The sequence below is a fragment of the Vulpes lagopus genome, chromosome X, assembly GCF_018345385.1.
Source record: "Vulpes lagopus strain Blue_001 chromosome X, ASM1834538v1, whole genome shotgun sequence".
Classification (NCBI taxonomy): Eukaryota; Metazoa; Chordata; class Mammalia; order Carnivora; family Canidae; genus Vulpes; species Vulpes lagopus.
Window position 1 is genome coordinate 74,739,880 of NC_054848.1, and position 17,036 is coordinate 74,756,915.

Consider the following 17,036-nt stretch of genomic DNA (forward strand, 5'->3'; position numbering starts at 1 on the left):
CCCTTCCCTTCTGGCAACCATCAGTTTGTTCTCTGTATTTATGGGTTTAATTTTGCATTTTGTTTCTGCATTTTTAGTTTCCACTTATGAGTGAAATCATATGGTATTTGTTTTTCTTAGTGTAATTTATTTCACTGAGCATAACACCATCTAGGCCCATCCATGTTGTCTCAAATGACACAATCTCATACTTTTTATGGCTACATATTCCATTTTATACAGACATACACACACACACACACACACACACACACACACACACCTATCTTATCCATTCATCTATTGTTGGATACTTAGGTTGCTTCCATATCTTGGCTATTGTAAATAATGCTATAATAAACATAGTGGTGCATACATCTTTTTAATGGCTGGACAGTATTCCAATTATAGAATTGACAGAATTTAATCATTTTCTTACAGATGGAAATTTAAGTTTTTACCAATTTTTCACTGTTACAAACAGTGCTGTAATGAACATTCCTGTACATATCTCTTTGCACAAGTGTGGCCAGGTTGCCATAGGAAAAATTCCTAGAGGTTACAATTTGGAGGCAGAAAGTATGCCTGATTAATTTTGACAAATATTGACAGATTGCCTTCCAAAAATTTGCACCAATATTGTACTCTCATGCCAGTGATGAGAACCAGTGTCTATTTATCTCCAATATCACTTAAATTCAATATCTGGGATTCACATTTGAGTCTTTCAGCATCTATAGAGCACTCTGAAATATCCATTTAGCTTTTCCTTGGCACAAAATGAGTTTAATAACTGTTTTAATAAATTAAAGGTTAGAACAATGCAAATTCACATGTACAACTCAGAGGGCTTGTCCCCAAAATGAATGATACAATGGTAACAGAGCTAATATGTGTCAATGTGCCTTGAATATAATACCGTGCTCTTCAGATGTTATTATCTCCATACATGAAAGTGTATTGTTTTCATATTTAGTTCCCTTAGCTCACACAGGTCAGCCTTGCTACTTCCCAGTTTCACATGGGAAAGTTTCACATGCTTTATTGTCAAGATTCATATCATACTTTCACTGAGCACACCAGAGGTTCTAAAGTCTGTGACTAAAGTGTATGACTAATGGTGCTAACCCTCCAAGAGAAAAGGCATAAGATTATGGACATGTGTATCCCCTTAAGACAGTAATAAAGGCTAATAGCAAAAGTTTCAAAGAATGAGGATTCCCACTCTTGGGTAGGTAAATCTTTTGGAGGGCCCCAAGGCATCTGCTTTTATGCATACGGCTTTTCAGAAACAGAACTCCACAGGTTTTGTGGGGTTTTTTTAAGATTTTATTTTTAAATAATCTCTACACCAAATGTGGGGATCAAATTTACATCCCTGAGATCAAGAATTGCAACACTCCATGGACTGAGCCAGCCAGGCATCCCAGAACTCCACGGGTTTAGATGGAATGTCCTGGTGGGATGTTCTACCCTTCAGCTGCTCACACCACCTTTACCCTGGAAGCAGCAATCAACTCTGAAAGCTGATGACCATGACCTTGTGAGGTGTAGGCGGGGGCAGGCTAGCTGAGAGAGCACTGAGTGTTGACTTAGGCTCTCAGGACTGTGACAGCTGAGGGAGGGGCATTATTCTTCAACATTCATATCCCCTGGCCTGCTTCAGAACTAGGAGTCAGCTTCTCAGCAGGTGTAAGGACAATGTTGCTAAGAGGAAGTATAAGAGAGTGGGCTTTAGCACTCCCCTGCTGTGATTGGTTGTTTGAGGTGGTGGGGGTGAGGAGAGTCCTACAAACCTAAGTACTAATTGCTCCCTCCAGTTTTATTACCACGACAGGGTCTAGAAGGTTTAAGAACACACAGGAAACAAAATCCTGAAATTAGAAAGGAAATGGGTCCATCTACCACTATCCCTCACCCTACTCTCCCACTCTCTGTATATAACTACATGTGAACATAAATATAAGTACATATAAATACATGTGAACACATACTCAATTTCATTCCAGGCCTTTTAGGACTTGACCTTTTTCCTCTAGGGTAAGTTGAGTGATGCCTCTTGATTACGAGTGTTTGTAAGAATGCTTGAGATGAACCCAATGATAGCCCAGAAAATATTCCTGGAACCGCTAACATATTAAAATAATTCCACAAAGGACCTAAGAGGATTTAGAGGCTTGTGTCATGATTAAGAGTGGAAGCTCTGGAGCCTGAGTGCCTAAAACTGAATCCTGGCTCTGATATGACCTGTGGCTTTGGGCAGGTCACTTCCCTTTTCTAGGCCTTAGAATCTTCATCTGTAAAATGAAGGATTAATAGTACCAACCTCATGAGGGTGTTTTGAGGACTGAATGAAAGAAATAGTGCATATAAAGCACCCATGCCAGACATACAGTAAATGCTTATAAATATTAAATATTATTTAATTCTCCTACAGTGCCTCACAGTTCTATGCCCCATAGCCTTCAAAGTATTTGTGGAACAAATGAAACTGACAACTATTAGTTTATTTAATACATTTCCTTAACAGGTCCATTTGCCCATACTTAGCCTACCGAATTTCCAATAATATGAAAAAAAAAGCTGTTGCTACATCAGCCTCTCTTTCCCCCAAACTTCATGGTTCTGCCCTCCATTTCCAAGACCCATTTGCTGGCCCCATCTCTGCCTCCTCTCCCACTAAGACTTGCCCCTACACAAGTACCCTGTGTTGCTTTAAGATTTCAAAGTGCAAAAAAGAGAGCAGTTAAAGAGGTGTATGCAGATAGGAGCACTTCCCTTGCCCTACCATCGTATTTTGAAATTTCTCCTTTTCCTCTGTATCTAGAATACTGCGGTGCAACAGGAAGGCCACCACCTAGAGGAGGTTCTGAGAGTTCATTTGCATAAGGTATGGCTAGACTCTCTTCAACTAGGAAAAGGGCAGCAGGTTTTTCAGGTCCCAAGCTGCTCCATAGCCCTCACCCTGAACTCCTTGCATTCCAGAGATATTAAGTCATGGAGGCTGGGGAGGCTATGTGGGGGGAAAAATACACCCGGTCTAGTGCCAAGGCACATGGTTTCTGCCCTGTGTATCTCCACTCTAGCTCTAATTGGCCTGCTTGGCTTGGTGTGTGTCACTGTGTTCTCATCACACCTGTACCTTAAGTAAGCTGATTCACATGCCTTTTACGGACTAAATTACAGTTCCACGCTGCCTCTGATTTTAATAGAAGGGCATATTAACCACTAGGGAGAAATTATTGCTTGAATTCCAAGAGACAGTGTGTTCTTCTGGAGGCCTAATAGATTCATTCAAATTCACCTTAAATTACATAATCAGAAGACAAGAGTATGAGCTTTCTATGACATCAACCTAAGTCTCATCATCAAAGATAAAATGAGGGAGTTGGACTGGAAAAGAAAATATTCACTGCTCCAAAGCGAGTCACTTTACTCTTCCCCAAATCAATTATCCAATCCTTTTAGCCCCAAACAGCGGTTGAAGATGGGAAAACCCACACTAGACATACCAGGAAATAGGACCATTCTGGCTAAGAGCCCCGCTACTTAAAAAGAGGGAATACCTCTATATAAAGTCATGACACTGTATAAGAGGGAGGGAAATGGCTAAAATTCTTAATGTGATCTCAAGAGTAATGTGATCTTTAGGTGGGCATCACATGGGGATGAGAAGCTTTAGGTCAGATTGTTCACAATTTCTCAAAACCTTGCAGTAGCAACAGTTGATACATGCTACTAGGAATTCTCAAATACTGAGATACTGGGTCCCAGGTGGCAGTGGCCCTCCTAACCTCAATTCCTTGGTTACCTTAGAGGCATCTAGCTGACATCCCCATCAAAATACCCAACTGATATGAGATACATGAAAAAAGGAGATATATATTCATCCACTGGGGGTATGAGAATGAGCAGAAGGTTGATAAACATTCCTTATTGCAAAATAAAATCCTGTAGGCAAAAACCAGTACCAATGATGAGTTAATGTGATCTCGTTTCCCTAGTAGTAGTAGTAGTAGTAGTAGTAGTAGTAGTAGCTGCCATCCAAACCCCAAACAGCATGAAGGTAATATTCCAGCTATTATTACCTTCTCCCTCCCCTAAAAAAACCCCAGCAAAATACTCAGAATAGTAGGAGATGCAAAGCAATCTTCATTTCTTCCTTACATTAGAAACATTTTCAATTACAGTTCAGCCTCTCTGCAATCTATATCAAGTAGTCAAATGCCAAGAGCACAGAAAAACCAGGTTGGAGGGAATTCCTGATAATGAGGCATGAAGTGAGAGATTTTCCTCAACCACTCCATTTCACAAGCTGGTGCCCATGCAGGTCCCTGAGAAAGAGTCATTCTGGCTTATGCCCTGAAGGAATCCTAGTCAGCACTCCCTCCTCAGAGTGTGCCTATGAAGGGCTGCTTGAAAAGAGAGGTCTTTGATGAAAGATCACTAGTAAAATCCTAATGGAAAGCTAACTTGTTTGGGGAGCAGCTCTTTTAATAGTGGGGGTTTTCTTCTTAAACCAGAGTTTCTCATTGGAATTAAAAAGAAAAAAAAAAAAACCAGCCATGCTTACAGTTACAATTCCACATTAACCAGCCAGGTTCCTGGGAGGTACCCATAACTAGCAAGTTGTCATACTCTCTAATCAGTCCAGATATGTTCTGGTGGAATTCTGGGCCTTCATCTCAGCCCTAGGAAAACTCAGTAATGCCTCAAGCAAATGAGCAGAGCTACAAGATCGCACCCAGAGAGCTTAAGGTGCTTGGAGGTAAGTTATCCCCTCGGGCAGCCACAGCTTCCCTGGGTGGGAGGGGGTGTTCACCATATCTCTGATCCTTCTTGGTATATAGTAGCTACCCCCTTTTCCAAACAGACCAGTCAATCTTAAGGACATAATACCTATTTGGGAGCTGTTCTTTCTTCTTAGAGGCTTACCAGAAAATTCAAGAAAATATCCTAGTGAGTACTCACCTAAGAGCCTCATCCTCTCCTTCAATTTCAAAGTTGCTCTTGGCAAACCCCAACCTATCCCCAAATACCCAGAAGATAGAATCAGACAATGCTTGGCCTTGCTTCAGCATCACAGGATGGCTCTGAGTTCTCAATCCTGCCCCGAGGGTGCTGGTGGCAGCAGACACAATGGAGGTAGTCCACTACGTTGTGGGTAAAGAGTGAGCGCAATGGGTGCAAGTACTGGAAGAAAAGGAGCATGAAGCCAATGGAAATCAGGTAAGCAATGATTAGCTGCAAAGCAATCAAGGAATGACAGTAATTCAATAACACTTTCACTCCACAGAACTTGAAAACCAAAACCATGATCACATTCTCTACCAATCTTAAGCTATAGTGCAGGCCCATATGTCCCCAGTTCTGACCTTTGTCAACAAGGTCCCTGTCTGCCAATTTCAACTGCAAAGCTGACCAGCAAGAGAAGTTGATGCCTGCATAGAGGACAGTAATGGAAATCAGCACCACCAGGGTGCCGACCCGGCTGAAATTTTTCTCAATGTTATTAGGCATCTGGGCACCACTCCTCCAGAACTTAACCCAGGGCTCAAAGAGGATGATCAGGAAGTTGAGCAATAAGAAGGGCACAGCTTTCAATTTCAAGGTGGCTGAGAAGAGCACCAGAATCACTAGGCGGGAAGTGATCTCCAATGTCCGCCAGATGGTGATGCAGAGGACTTCTAACGGCCCAAGGCGAATCTTGTATTCATCATACTTGATCTGGATAGCCAACATATTGCAGAGGGTGGCCCCATAGGTGACAGATATCAGGGAAAAGACCATTAGCACAGCTGTAAGAAAAAAAATAACAGAAAAAAACAGATAATCAGACTATGTTAGCAAAGCTTGAACTCTGACCCAGAGGTCCAGAGAGATGATAGGTGAGACCTGCGGTGCCCAGTGAAGAGAAAATTCTTGTATGAACACAGCTGTGTTAGCACAGAAAACAGCATGCACACAAAAAAATGGAATTAGATAAACTAAAAAATATATATATTTGTGGTAGGGATTATACCAGTTTTTTTAAAGCTTATTTTCTATGTTTCTGTTTTCTAAATTTCCCACAATTAACACACATTGTAACTTTAATAATCATATAAACATCCGAAATGAACCTTTTTTGTATATTTTTTATTGGAGTTCAATTTGCAAACATATAGCCTAACACCCAGTGCTCATCCCGTTAGGTGCCCCCCTCAGTGCCCATCACTCAGTCACCCCAACCCCCCGCCCACCTCCCTTTCCACTACCCTTTGTTCATTTCCCAGAGTTAGGTGTCTCTCATGTTCTGTCACCCTCACCGATATTTCCCACTCATTTTTCTCTCCTTTCCCCTTTATTCCTTTCCACTATTTTAAGAAGAGTGGATCTCAGAACTAATGTTGAGAGGTCACTAACACAGAAAGAACACATATAAAGAGATAAGGCAGTACCCACTTGATGAAATAGGCTTCTGAGCAAACAATGAAGGAGGCAGAAGGAATTCCGAAAAAATCCAGTCCTAGGAAATTCATAGGTAACGCCTTTGGTTACAGAAGTCCTTCTTGACAAACATTATATGGTCTCATTCATTTGGGGAATATAAAAAATAGTGAAAGGGAATAAAGAGGAAAGGAGAAAAAATGAGTGGGAAATATCAGAGAGGGAGATAGAACATGAGAGACTCTTAACTCTGGGAAATGAACAAGGGGTGGTAGAAAGGGAGGTGGGCGGGGGGTGGGGGTGACTGGGTGACGGGAACCGAGGGGGGCACTTGATGGGATGAGCACTGGGTGTTATTCTATATGTTGGCAAATTGAACACCAATAAAATAGATAGATGATAGATAGATAGATAGATAGATAGATAGATAGATAGATAGATAAGAAATCCCTTCTTTTGGGACACCTGGGTGGCTCAGTGCTTGAGCGTCAGCCTTCGGCTCAGGTCGTGATCCTGGAGTGCTGGGATTGAGTCCCACATCGGGCTTCCTGCAGGGAGCCTGCTTCTCCCTCTGCCTGTGTCTCTACCTCTGTGTGTGTGTGTGTCTTTCATGAATAAATAAATAAAATCTTTTTTAAAAAAGTCCCTTCTTTGACATGTATCTTCTTTAAGAAACTAATCTTGTATGTATGTCAGGAATGTGTCAGAATGTATACTGAAAATTCCATGAAGGCAGAAATGACCATGTCTATTTTGTTCACTGCTATATCCCCAGAGCCAAACACACTGCCTGGAATATAATAGGTGATCCATAAATGTTTGTGGAATTAATGAGGAATTCTGAGTTTACAGAGGCAGCATAAAATATCTACAATTAGAAGCCCTCGGTTCATCTCTGTGAAAGCTGTGTGAAAGTCACTGAATATCTATGTGCTTTAATTCCCCAATTCACTGAGATCTCTAGAATTGCTTGCATTAATCATCAGCAATATCAATTTATCACACAGCTGCTTTGGTATATTTTAGGAATCTCCAAACTTCTACCAGAGTTGTTTAAAAAAAATGTTTAGGGGTACCTGGGTGGCTCAGTGATTGAACATCTGCCCTTGGCTCAGGTTGTGATCCTAGGGTACTGGGATCGAGTCCCAAATCAGGATCCCTACAGGGAGCCTGCTTCTCCCTTTGCCTATGTCTCTGCCTCTGTGTCTCTCATGAATAAATAAATACAAATAAAGTCTTAAGAAATAATAAAACAAATTAAAATTAATTTACAAAAATTTTAGACCCTACTTCATAGCCCGTAACATCCATACCACTGTATAGAGTTCAGTCCCTGACGGGTCAGGGTGCTCTATAACTTGCTACATTGAGTCTCAACTATAGATCACACAGTGTCCCTTTCCTTTTATTCCTTTGTATCAAAGAATACCAATCACTAAAAAAGTGAGAGAGGCCTAAGGGGTAAATCATCCAAAAAAAAAAAAAAAGCTGGAACTTTGTGTTCCCATAAAAATACTAGCTCCAGGGAACTGGAGCCATAGAGATGTCAACTTAATCTGCAAGGAAAGTGAAGACTTCCCCATGGAAACCCAAAAAGCAGCACAGCTTTGCTTCCAAGATCCTTTTCAGCTCTAAGTAGAGTCTTGGAATCTCAAAGACTGGAATGAGAGACTCTCTTGAACTGTTTACTCTTAGCCTGATGTTTATTTATTATTTTTCCATGTTTATTGAGATATAATTGATGTATAATGTTGTATTAGCTTAAGGTGTACAACTTAATGATTTGATACACTCTTAGCTTTATAAACCACTGTTAGTCCCATCCTTAAGTGTTGACGCTTGTAGTTGGGAACATCAGAGGGTATATACATCTAGCCACATGTGGTGATGCTTTCCCTTGAATTGGAACTTATTTATTGATAGTAATGTAATAAAAGAAAGCCTGATGCAATAAATGTAAAAACACCTTCCATCTGTCTCCCTACAAATAGATTCATGTCATAAGAGATCATAATGCTGTTAGTGAATTTGCTCATCTAGACTGATCCAGATGGTCTCCAAGAGAAAAAGCGATTAGAAAAGAGGTAGCAAGGAGAAAGAAGAGTGGATGAAAATGAAGAAACCTGACCCAGAAAATCACTTACAACACTTTGAGATGGTACTCTCAGGAAGTTTTTAATAGGAGAAATTGCCAAAGAACTAAAAACAAGGCCTTGGAAAAAGTTTCCCTTACATCCTTTGTATGGTGATATAGTTAGAAACATGGGCTCTGCAGGCAGACCCCTTGGATTCCAATCCAATCTTGCCATCTATTACTTCTCAGTGCCTCTATTTCCTCATTTGCTAAAAAGGGGATAATAATTACATCACAGGGTTCTTGTAAAGATTAAGTGAAATAATTACATGCAAGGGACTTAGAGAAATGTTCAGAACATAGCAAATGCTATCTGCTAGCTCCTATCATCATCATCATTCGCTATTTCCAAAAGTGTAGTACATGCATTTCTCCTACTTAGACACTACCCTGACACTTAGGAAGTCAGGTGATTTAAAAACTAATAGAAGAGGGATGCAGGGGTGGCTCAGTGGTTGAGCATCTGCCTTCGGCTCAGGTTGTGATCCTGGGGTCCTGGGATGGAGCCCCACATCAAGTTCCCCACGGGGAGCCTGCCTCTCCCTCTGCCTATGTCTTTGCCCCTGTGTCTCTCATGAATAAATAAATTCTTTAAAAAAATAAAATAAAAACTAATACCTAGAAATAAGCCTTACAAAAATGTGCAAGACTTTTATTTTATTTTTTTTTTAGCTTAAATCACAGAAATTTATTTATTTTCTCACATTTATGAAGGATTGTGCAAGACTTTTAGCAAGAAAACTATACTTTACTGAAGTACATTTCATGAAATTTTTTTATGTACTTCAATAAAGTTGTATAGTTTTCTTGTTCCAGGCCTTGCACATTTATGACATAAATTATGGGGATAGTTCATGGATGTAGACTTATCTCCAGACTCATCAAGCTGGATATGTTAAATAGGTAGAGGTTTTTGTCAATTATACTTCAATAAAATGATGTAAAAATATTTAAAGAAACGGAGAGAGATGTCATCTTGTAATATGAAGCTGATTGGTCCTACAAAGATACACATTCCCTCCTAAATAACCTAAGTAATTTAATGCATTACCAATACACAATCTCAGTGGGTTTTTTTCTTTTTTTTGTTGTTACCCTTTTGCCTTGTTTTGTATTTTGGCAGGGGAATTGACAAACTGATTGTGGAAATGCATCTATTTGGAAGATGAACCTAAATTGCCCTATCAGATAGGAGCTGTGAAAAGCCTTTGTAAGAAGTTCACAAGATCTAAAAGCAATAAAGAACTTAAGTACATAAAAATTTAATACTTCAGAAAGCCAGAAGATAAAATTATCTTGTGTATCTTATATATGGTATGTTCCACATGTGTTCATGCACATTTAAAATGTATACACATACAAAACATACAAATGTATACATACATACTTATCGACAGCAGAGAAAGGATTAATACAAGAAAATAGCTCTTACAAATTAATAAAAGACAACCCACTACAAATAAGCACTTTAAAGAACAAAATATCTAAACATGAAAAGATGTTCAGCTGTCTTCACAATTAAAAACAAATTATTTAAGTAATCAGTTATAATTATACAACTAAATAATATTTAGCTTAATATACAAAGAAAAAGGATATTCATACCCTTAGGAACATAAATTCATACAACCTTTTGGGAGGGCTATTTGCAGTACTGATAAAATTCCAAACATGCATATCCTTTCACCCAGCACTTCTATTGCTAAGAATTTAGCTACAAAGTCTCATTCCAGTACACAGATACTTAGAAAGCTGTTCACTGGAGCATAGTTTGTAATTAGAAAAAACTTTTTTGAAGGGGAAAATCAGAAACAAACTTTAATCCTACCAATAGAAGATTGGAGAAATAAGAAAGAATGGTCCAGTTCATATAAGGAAAATATATATTATATATTTATCATTTATTATTATGATGTATGCATATATAAATAACCATTGAATAAAGATATATTGGCATACTTTTGAAAAAGACATGTTGAACACAATGTTTTTTTTAAGATTTTATTCATTTATTCATGAGAGACACACACACACAGAGAGAGGCAGAGACACAGGCAGAGGGAGAAGCAGGCCCCACGCAGGGAGCCCGATGCGGGACTCGATCCCGGGTCCCCAGGATCACACCCTGGGCTGAAGGCAGACGCCAAACTGTTGAGCCACCCGGGCTGCCCGAACACAATGTTTAATACAGCCCTTTCTTATAAAAATACATAATACATAATAAATATATATTGTATGTATGTTTACATAGTCAAAAAAGTATGGAAGGATATACACTGAATAGTTAATAGAGATTACTTTTGGGGAGTAAAATTACATCTCCTATTTAATATACATTCTGTGTGGTTTTGAATCTTTGCCATAACCATGTCTGATTTTTAAAATTAAAAAAATGGCCAAAAATAGAAATACATGATCATAACAAACATTTTAAACCATAGAAAGTTCGAACCATATGGAAGGGTATAAGGTTAAAGGCAAAAGTCTACAGACTTCTCATCTTCACTCCCCAGAGGTAAATAGTTTCTGATATATCTTTCCAGAAATTTTCAATACGAATACAATTCCTTGTAGGCCAAATGGCTTGTGCATGCATTACTTTTGTAAAGTATACATATTTTAATTAGATACTTTGATGACCTTCAAAATTCTCAGGAGGAAAAGCATCATCATTTCCCTTTCTCTTCACATCACTGTCAATTCTAGGTAGGTAAAAAAGCTTTAAGACCAACAGAATGTCATGAACAATTCTTAGCGGAGGAAAAGAGCAAAGGGCATAAATTCCCTCCTTATATTCATTTGCAACATGGGGCTTTGCAAGCAGCTGTGTACCCACAGCTGTATCAGCTCCAGCCCAAGCAGATGAGGCTAATCTTGAGCTGTTAAAACTCATTAACCGTACTTTATCTTGACTTTGAAAACATGACTCACATTTTCTCCTCTCTTAGAGGTCTTACTCATCCAAGGATCCGTTTTTACAAGTGGGAACTTAAGACTGTGACCTCTTGGGTAACTTCCCTCAACAATCACACAGAAGATCAGAATTGGGGGGATCCCTGGGTGGCTCAGCGGTTTAGCGCCTGCCTTTGGCCCAGGGCGCGCGATCCTGGAGTCCCAGGATCGAGTTGCGTCCGGCTCCCTGCATGGAGCCTGCTTCTCCCTCCTCCTGTGTCTCTGCCTCTCTCTCTGACTGTCATAAATAAATAAATAAGTCTTTTAAAAAAAAAGATCAGAATTGGGACCAAACCTCATTCTCATTGGTATTCATTCCACACCCTATTTCTTTCTCGCCACTGGAGAGAAGTGATTAAACCAGTGGTTCCCAAACCTGGCTGATCAGAATCACCTGGGGGTATTTTAAAATAATAATAATAAAAATACAGATTCCTGGCCTCCCCACACTCAGACTGAGTGAGGTCTGAGTAGGAGATGTAAATTTTTAAAAAGGAGCTTTCACCCAGTAATAGGTTTTCTCATGATCAGTAATATTTGGGAACCTCTTATTAAAAGATGACCATCCTTACACCAAAACAAATGAAAAGTCCTCAGGATAATTTATACACTCTGGTCTAGGGAAAATGTCCTACTGACTGCTGGTATTACCAGCTTCTCTGGGCCCAGAAAGGCTCATCTGTGGCAGTTTTGGTCTTCAATAGCTTACCCCAGTTAAGAAATGTGGCAGGCCTAAGATGTCTGGCTCCCCTAGTTCTTTATCTACCAGCACTGTCCAAAGGTTCTGTAATACCCATGCTGCCCAGTACAGTAACCACTCACCACACACAGCTATTGAACTCTTGAAATGTGGCTTGTATGACTGAGGAAGTAAATTTTTTAAAGATTTTATTTATTTGAGAGAGATAGAGAGAGCACAAGGTGGGGGGAGCAGCAGAGGGAGAGGGAGAAGCAAGCTCCTTGGTGAGCAGGGAGCCCAACATTGAGCTTGATCGCAGGACCCTGAGATCATGACCTGAGCCGAAGGCAGACACTTAACCAACTGAGCCACCCAGGGACCCTAGAAGTAAATTTTTTATTTCATGTTTCATTTTAATTTAAATAGCCACATGAAGCTGGTGACCAGTGTATTGGACAGCTCAGGTCTGGATTTCTAAGACCCTTGATTTAAATGGAGCCCTCCCCTCTCCTGACCCACTCACCTCTACCCAGGGGGACCTCTGCAGAGATCAGAGTCACATAGAGCTGATAGGTCAGCTGGGGCACTGAGCCCAGGAAGGCTTGGATCTGTGACATACGCTTGTAGGCATTGCGGTGCATGGCCAGGGTCCGGATGGAGTGGCCCACCTCCCATTCTATCAGCACCTCCTCGCCATTTATTAGCATCTTCTTTCGGGTGAGGCTGACATAGGGCTCCTCCTGCCCCTCTTTCTTCCACAGTGTGAGGTACTTAATCATGGCCTCCAAACATCTGCAGAAATAAAGCATCATGGGAACTTAACTAAAGCTGTCCTGGGAAAGAAGGTTGGGGAAGGGGGGGGATAATAATACAATTCAGGGAGTTTGTGCTACTTTTTGCCATTCCTTAATTCCCATTCTACTCATTTCTTGTGAGTCAAAGAGATAGTTATGTCTGCTACAAGTTACTTGAGTCTAAATCCTTTTTTGTTTGGTCGGTCATCTACTGACCTGAGAACACCATTTCATAGTGTTACTTGGAGGATTTAAGGAATTTGCTTGGTCTCCTTAAGAATAAGCCTATGGTAGAAAAGCACCTTGAACACAAAGACATTATACAAATAATGTGTTAAGAGAAAATGATGAAGGCTCTTAAAGGCCCTGGTTTTCATAACACCTCAAGTTTCTGAGGTAAAGCAATCTGTATGCAAAGCATTTAGCTCTATACTTGGGGCTTTTGAGTTCTGCTTTTTTCAGGACAAAGCCCACAACTATAATTGTCTTGCCAAAAAGTCTTGGACAGGATCTAGAAAAAACCTCACATCTATACAGTAATGCCATTCAATAACAAAGGTACTTAAAGACTTGACAACTCAGAACTGAATGTGCTACATACCTAGGGAATATCAAAAGATCTCTCTAAAAGTTGTTTTGGGGCCTCTTGACCTGTTTGGAGCCAACAGCCTTTTAAACTTCTTTCTTTACAAAGAGGAAAACATCTTTACCAACCTTGAAATAGTGATAAGACCACATTTCTTGCTGTATCCTTCCCATCTCTCCCATATAAATCAGAAGTCTTTAAGCAGTTCTGATGTGGTGAATAGAAGAGAAGCAACTAGAACATCTTGTTTTGGAACACCTGAGTTACCACTTCCTCCACTCACCCTGACATGAATAGAAACTGTGGACTATTATAATAAGTAAAAACAGTTGTGGTGAAAATTAAGCCATCTTTCCTGACTGAGGGTATAGGTTGTATTTATCTTGCCCACCATCCTTATCATATGGTGAGTATTTGATAAATATTTTCTGAGTAAATGAAAGAGTAAGAAGGAAGAATACAGGGTGAGAAATGATGGGAGGAGAGGATAATAATAATGGCAATGTAATTTAATGGAAAAATAGGCTAAAGACAAGCTCAGAGATTTATATGCTTCCTAGGCCTTTGGTTCTGAATGAAAGGGTTTAGAACATGTGCTGCCTGCTATTCTCCACAGGATCCCTTTGAGAGTGGGGCATATGTGCCAGTCTGAAGCATGCAGCTTCCTCCTAGAAAGTGAATGTTTCAAACTCTAAAACCTGGGAGAGGAAAAGGTGGAAGGAGGAGAGAACACAGAAGAAAAAAGCTAAGTGCATTTCCAACAAAATATTTTAGATTTTAACCCGGGCCCATCAGTGCTATTGCTGAATAAAATACTGGGGGAGGTAGTGGCAGGAAGAATTCTGTTTATGCTTCTAAAGGCTATTTAGTGATTTAAGTAAGAGTGTTTGACTTGGTTATAAGCTTTAGTAAGTTAGGGTACATTTTGGGGATCCCTGGGTGGCTCAGCAGTTTAGCACCTGCCTTTGGCCCAGGGGTGATCCTGGAGTCCTGGGATCGAGTCCCGCATCGGGCTCCCGGCATGGAGCCTGCTTCTCCCTCTGCCTGTGTCTCTGCCTCTCTCTCTGTCTATAATGAATGAATGAATGAATGGATAAATAAATAAATAAATAAATAAATAAATAAATAAATCTTAAAAAAAAAGTTAGGGTACATTTTCTTTTTCGGAAGTATCTTTGTATCTCATATCAAGGAGCCAGGCCCTCCAAACATCTTCATGTATCTAATAGTACTGATTAAGTTCCTTCCTCTCTAAAAAGTAATTTGCCTTGAACATAAGCATATCAAGGATATAATTTATGAGCTTTTAATTATTTCTTCCCTGCTGTCAGGTTAGCTATTATAAATGCTTTCCAATCATTTCTAGTGGAAGCTAAACAACAAAAATGAAATATAGTTCTCATTATTCCATATGATGGGTCCAAATCAAAGATGGCTCGAGAGGCCACAAAGCAAAGGAAGTCTAAACTCTGAACTGGGGCAGTACTTGCTGAAATTTGCATATTGAGAGTGTTTGATCTGTTAACTCAACAGACCACCTTTGAAAAAGGAGAGAAGAATGGTTTCCTTGTTCCTCTGAGCCATCTCTAAATTTGTTTTTTGTTTTTTTCCAGAGACAGAGCAGAAGCATGCACATGCACTCAGTGGGGAGGGGTAAAGAGGGAAAGGGTGAGAGAGGGAGAATCTTGAGCAGGCTCCACACCCAGCACAGAAACCCACTCGGGTTCCATCTCAGGACTCTGACCTGAGCTGAAATCATGAGTTGGACACTTAACCAACTGAGCCACCCAGGCACACTAATGTTTCTAAATTTCTTGGTTCCAAATTCAAGATGAGGTCTTTCTTTTTTTTTTCTTTTTTCTTTTTTTTTTTTTTTTGAGGTCTTTCTTTTACAGCTTAACTTCAAAGATTTAGAATTGGAAAGAACTTTTAGATTACTTGGTCCAAATGTTGCATATAGGCCAGCTGAGTCACATCTGCCCAACAGCTGTGGTTTGTTTGGTCCAAGTTGTGTTATTTAATTAGTCAAGTTGCCAAAATTTTAAATGATATTTCATATCAAATCTTGTCTTGGAAGCTTCTGTTGAAAAGTTGGGGAATCTGGCAATACTGGGTCTGAGTTCCAAGAGCGACACAATGGGCTGGAACTGTAGAGTAGTTGCCTCCTTTAGGCAAATCATGCAGACTCTAGCTTGCCACACTGTTCACTACTCTCCATCATTTCTCTAACACTGATACTTAATTTTCATTTATCATCACACATGAAGCTACTGGTTTTCTCATACTTGGCCCGCTTCACTCATTTATGAGACCTGCCTGGCCCCTGTAAGCGTTTGCGTTTGAGTTGAAACCCATGAGCTGGCCCAACCCACTTATCATACAGATGAAGCAACTGGGGCCCAAGACATCTTCATAGATTTCACCAAAGCCCAGCAACTAGTCAATGACAGAGGGAGGACCAGACTCCAGGCCACTGGAATTCCAGGCTGTTTTTGCTGATATCCCATATTTTCTCCAATGGAGCCTACTCAATCCCTCCTTGTTTGAACATTTATTGATTTAAAAAAATTTAAGGCAGGGGAGTTCCATGCTCAAATAACCGCAGTTTCAGACTGTGGTTATTTCTCTAAGGAAGAAATATTACCCCATTGCAATTACAACATCAACACTCTGACACATATTCTTCAGCTGACTGCAGGTGCATCTGCCTCTCTTGCAATGAAGACAAACTTGGTCCATTCCTTCCTCCTGACTTCGTAAGTTTTGCAACATCTCCCTAACTTGAAAATCCCACAGTGTCCAGATAAGACTGCTGACACAGATGCCTGTCTCCCTAAGATAAGGCACATTCTCATCCTTTCAAGGCAATCTGAATGGAAAGAACTGATATGTAATTACAGTGTGCTACAGCATCCAGATGGAGAGATAGACTATCTTCCTTTGCCCCCTCTAACCTTGTACCTTTATTGCAGAAAGATACAAAGAGATAAACAGGAGACTGATGAACCAAAAGAAGAAAATGAACTACGATGGATTGAGGTACTGAATGACCACAAATAGCTTAAAGTACTTTCCAGATGTCAAGGAACTCTGGAAAATTTGAAAATGGCACCACCAGCAGCCCAAGCAGCTCAGTGTAAAGAAACCGGATGTGAGATCCAATTAATAGAGTGTCCAAAAGACAGGATCAAAATAACACACTCTGAAGTTATGTCCTGTTTACACAGGTTAACCACATAAGCTGGTCCTATAGCAATTTTCACAACTCGAATCCAAATAGCAAACACTGAGTAATGAAGGCATATCAATGGTACCATATACGGTTTTAGAACACAAGTACATGCCACATGTTCACTGTGGTGGCAATAAATATTTAAGATAAGATTTTTTTGGATGGTAGGCAAGTAAGCCCAAGAGTGGGAGGGAATGGGAGAATTGATTAGAGACACATTATCAGTCTTGTAAATATTAGCTTCATCTTTC

The 17,036-nt window shown here is 40.0% G+C and overlaps 1 protein-coding gene across 2 annotated transcripts in view; it reads right to left on the minus strand.

Annotated features, from left to right (window-relative positions):
- Positions 1–345: 345 nt before the first annotated feature.
- Positions 346–17,036, minus strand: part of XKRX (XK related X-linked) — a 104,387-nt gene continuing 87,696 nt past the window's right edge. For both annotated transcript variants that reach the window (XM_041740675.1, XM_041740676.1), the window contains 2 exons: positions 12,697–12,965; positions 346–5,777 (listed from right to left, as the gene is read on the minus strand). In XM_041740675.1, the coding sequence (XP_041596609.1) occupies positions 5,032–5,777; positions 12,697–12,965 (1,015 nt within the window). In that variant the 3' untranslated portion in view covers positions 346–5,031. The remainder of the gene's footprint in view (positions 5,778–12,696; positions 12,966–17,036) is intronic.